The sequence below is a fragment of the Cariama cristata genome, unplaced genomic scaffold (assembly GCF_000690535.1).
Source record: "Cariama cristata isolate BGI_N322 unplaced genomic scaffold, ASM69053v1 scaffold27570, whole genome shotgun sequence".
Lineage (NCBI taxonomy): Eukaryota > Metazoa > Chordata > Aves > Cariamiformes > Cariamidae > Cariama > Cariama cristata.
In genome coordinates, this window is record NW_009594499.1 from 2,068 (window position 1) to 6,330 (window position 4,263).

A 4,263-nucleotide genomic window follows, 5' to 3' on the forward strand; every position below is an offset into this window, starting at 1 on the left:
TTCATTCTGGCGATGTCAAGGTCTCCTATCAATTTGCGTGGCGGCTTCCTCACTGCTTCCTAAAATGCATCTTCTTCTAAGGGTGCAGCGCTACTAAAGTTCAAATGAATGTTGTGGAGGAGAATTTTGAGAGGCAAAACTTGATGTAGGAGTTTGAATTTGATTAGATCTTCGACTGAAGGCTTGAGACAGAAGAGGGGGAAAGATAATTCAAGGTTTTTCTCTTGTAAGGATATAGAAGATATTGCTTCCGTCAGCATAGCACTCCCTGGGGTGTTGTACCGCACCCAAGAACGTGCCATCTGCGTGATCGCTGGTGCCACCTGAGGTCGGCAGTTCAGCCTTGATCCATGAAGATGTGCCCTGCCAAAGCCACCCTGGGCGGCGCTGAGTTGAGCCTACCGGGGCTCGGCCAGACCTGGCTCACAAGGGCTGTGCCGTGGTGGCCAGTGGCTGCTCCTTGCATTGGACCATTGCGTCCTGGCTGGTCCGAGCCGTTCATTCAACACGTGAGCTTCTCTGGTACAGGAACATGTAGAAAGCTGCATTTGAAGCCAAGGTGGGGATCGCCAGCCAGCACCACGTGCGTAGGACAGGGGTGGAATGATCTCATTGACTTGCAGGACCTGCTCCTGTTTTGTCTCCTCACCTGTGCACAGTAACCATCTGCAAGATCCAGATGTGGTCAGGCTGCTAATTGGACCGGTTAATATTTGAATTTGAGGTTGCCAAGATAAACATCTGGAAAGGCTTTGGAGATCTGCCGTCCCTCGAGTAGGGGACGTGATTCCCAAGCCTCCTGGAAGCCAGCCACACAAGGAAGAGGGCTCTGGGAACATGTGGCTCTTGCCAGGTCGTTAGAAGCTTTAGGTCATGGTTGGATGCCTGTGGATTTCAGGGAGATGTAGCTAATTCTGATGTTTTAAAATAGACTTTAAATTAACTTTTTGTATATACGTATCTATAGACACATAAAAAATTTATACTTCAAAATACACTTGAAATATACTTACAGGGCTGTCTGTGATTTATATCTTGTGGCTGGCTGAGGTTGGTGGCTAAATAAAGCCCAAATCTGGAGTGAAGCGTTTTGAAATCCCACACAGATTTTTTGATGTCTAATAAGAAGTGGACTCATGGTATGGTTTAGCCCAGGCACTGCATAGATCATTCGCTTTTTCTTTCTGCTACAAAATGTGCATTTTTGTGAAAGCTATGGGAGACTGATGGCTTAACGAGCTCGTCTTCTGTATCGTTGATTGAAATCAGCCAAGGGGTTCAGAGCTCCTGGTGTTGGCTGGGCAGAGACAGTAACGTTATGATATATTTCCTTGGGTATCCAAGCTGAGTATGTGTGTATGTCTACTGCCGTCACCAGGAAAGAGCTCCGAGCCCTTTACAGGGGTGGGATGCGCTAGCTAGAGCAGACGGTGATAGGGGTTGTGGAAGGCACAGCATGAAGGAACTCATCATTTTGCAACTTAAGCTATGAGTAAACACCTAGTTACTTGACTTCCACCTGTAAGTTTTGTCTCTGCTGTAAGGCCGGCCTAATTTTTTTAAATACTTTTGTGCTTTTGACTCCAAGTGCTTGGCCCAGTCAAGTCTTACTGCAGAAAAAAAAATCTCACCGCTAAAACAGAATTGTGCTGTGTACCCAGGATCCAGCCCAAAGCTAGGCTTTGATATACAAATAACTGTTTATATATATCTATATGGAGGGGGAAAAAAACCTTACTTGCAATTGAAGCGGCCTAAACCCAACTTATTTTTGACACTGCAATTTGGTCTGTAGGGCGCTAAGAGAAAACAGTGGTGTCAATTAGCTGTGTGCGGAAACAATTAGACCATTCAGTGATCACGAGACCACAAGAAAGAGGAAAAGAAATGCAGAAGTGTGTTTTACCAGGAGAGATGAAACGGGGTGACAGGGAGCAGCGCCAACTCCTCGGGTGCCCGGGGCAGGGAAAGCGCGGTGGGAAGGGGCCTGGGCTGGGGCAGAAGGAGCAGCATCCCTGGGACTGCAGCCGGGGAAGCGGGGGTGGGCTCCAGGCAAGCCGAGATGGTGCTGACTTGTGTCTGCTACCTCTGTAGCAAAGCTCCTGCGTGGTTGAATTGGACCCATGAATTAATGCTATGAATTTTTTTTTTACCCCTTTGTTGTTTTTTTCTGCCCTTCTTTTCTGACAGAACCCATCCGATAGTACTATTGGCATCAAAAAGAAGCACTGGTCTTTTGCTGGCCTGTCTTGCTCGTGGTGCTGTGCATTGATTTAATGTCCCTGAGCTTTTACACTGAGTTCTTGTAACACATCTGTCATCACAGTTTCTGGGTAACAGCAGAGGATCCTAGGGCAGTGATATCACTTGAGTCGTTTGCATTATTTACCTAGTTGGTTGTATTATTTACACTCACTGCTAATTACACTAGAGCTTGGAGGCAGGCTAGGGAGCGGAGATGTGACGGTCCTGACAGCGAGCTCTCGCTGCTGGGCTGGGTATGCACCAGGAGGTGAAGCCTTTGGTGCAGCCGGGCACTGTCCAGTCCTACTGCCAGGGTGAAATGGAGGGTGCTACAACCCCATCAGTGTGTTTGGAGGTGAAGACTGCAGAAATATCGTTTTCATCAGTCCCACAATTTAATCCTTCCTATCCTATGAAAATACCCAGGCAGGGCCAACCCCTCCGCTTTGGTTGGGGACAGGCAGAGGTGATGAGCCACGTACCTGGGGACTGCAGAAGATCCAGTGGATTTTGTCATTATGACAAGAAATAATGCAGGCATTAAAGGATTCTTGATGAGCTGTCCCCCAGTAATCGCACCCCGATGGGATTAGGTGGCTCTGTCCCACTGCCCTGGTGCATTGGGCAGGGCTGGGGAGGCAGGGAAGTGGAGCTCTGTCCCATTTTCATCCTAAATAGAGATACCTTTTTTTTTTTTCCACATCCACTACTTTTTTCATTATCTTTTTACAGAACCTCAGCTGCTTGTGAGCTCATGGCTGCCTGGCTGGCAGCTTTGCATCCTGCCTGTCCCCCCTTGCCCAGGCTGCTTTCACATTCAGGGGGTAGCGGTGGCTCAGGGACGTGCAGCCCCGCTCAGCGACTGCCCACAGTGCAGAGGGGTTTGCACAGCCCCGTTCTCTTTTGAACTGGCTGCACTGGGACGTGTTGGTGAGCCAGGGCTTGGCTCTGCTCAAACCTTGCGTGCCCCGATGCACGGCCGCCGGCACCTCCAGCTGCTCTCAGCAGCCTCTGGCTCCGCTCCAGGGGTGGTTTATGGCTCTGCCCTGGCACGAAGCCTCAGCCAGGCACTGAATTGCAGCATGACAGGGACACGGCAGTGTCTGCTCACTACCGTGTTGGTTGGGCAGCTGCGGGCAGCATGGTGTGTCGGTGCCCTCCGTTAAGCCAGGTGGGGTCGGCAGGTTTGGTCACACCACGTGCCAGAGGGATGATGTTGCTTGTGCCATACGGGCTGAAATCAGGCAGCCAAGACCAGCCTGAAGAGCTGGTGTTGAACCTCGTGTCGAGGGTAGGCATGTGTGTCCCCAAGAAGGTGGCACCCCAACCTCTGCTCCCTGAAGGCCCACTGTGCCGCGTGGCTTTTCCTATCCAGGTGGCCCTGGTGCTGCTCTCAGGGGGATGGAGGGGGACAGGGACTTGCTGGAGGGCAGCGACTGCTCCGACCTGGCCCCCAAGGAGCGGCTGAGCCCCCCTAAACCTGTGAGACTTTTCCAGAGTTCCTTTTCCAGTGGGTTAACGTGGCGGTACTATCAGCTGCAGCCTGCTATGTGCAACGTTGTCCCGTCCTAGGAGGAGGTCTCCAATGTCACCCCGATCGTGTGTCAGCCCTGCCCGCTGGCTGGGCAGGCGGGGATGGAGCACCAACTTCACCAGCCCTCGGTAGGGAGGGATGTGTGGGCAGTACGGGGGACTCCATAACTTCATTTTGTGCTAGAAAGACTCATCACCATTTTATGGAGAGGGATTTGGGAGCATGGTGAGGAACACACCTGGGCATCACCAACGATGGTCCTTGACTCCCAGCTTGTGTCCAGCCCCCTAACCTGTGCGGCCCGCTTTATTTTTTGTAACGGAGCTTCAAGCTCTGCCAAGAACTGGGCAATGGCCCCTTGCTCTGGCGGACTGCTCCCCATGGCTGGCCACAGCCTGTGGATGCTCTGCACTACCTGAACCTTTACTTTTTTTAGTAGGGGAGACCAACTGTTTGCAGGGAACCCGAAATCCCATGTGCCAGGG

The 4,263-nt window shown here is 51.4% G+C and overlaps 1 protein-coding gene across 1 annotated transcript in view; it reads left to right on the forward strand.

Annotated features, from left to right (window-relative positions):
* The window catches only part of LOC104160237 (junctophilin-2-like), a gene marked incomplete at both ends in the record, with an annotated part of 5,970 nt that extends 2,064 nt beyond the window's left edge, over positions 1 to 3,906 (forward strand). The window contains 2 exons of the mRNA XM_009698328.1: positions 3,620 to 3,726; positions 3,817 to 3,906. Coding sequence (XP_009696630.1) covers positions 3,620 to 3,726; positions 3,817 to 3,906 — 197 coding nt within the window. The remainder of the gene's footprint in view (positions 1 to 3,619; positions 3,727 to 3,816) is intronic.
* Between the last annotated feature and the right edge of the window lie 357 nt (positions 3,907 to 4,263).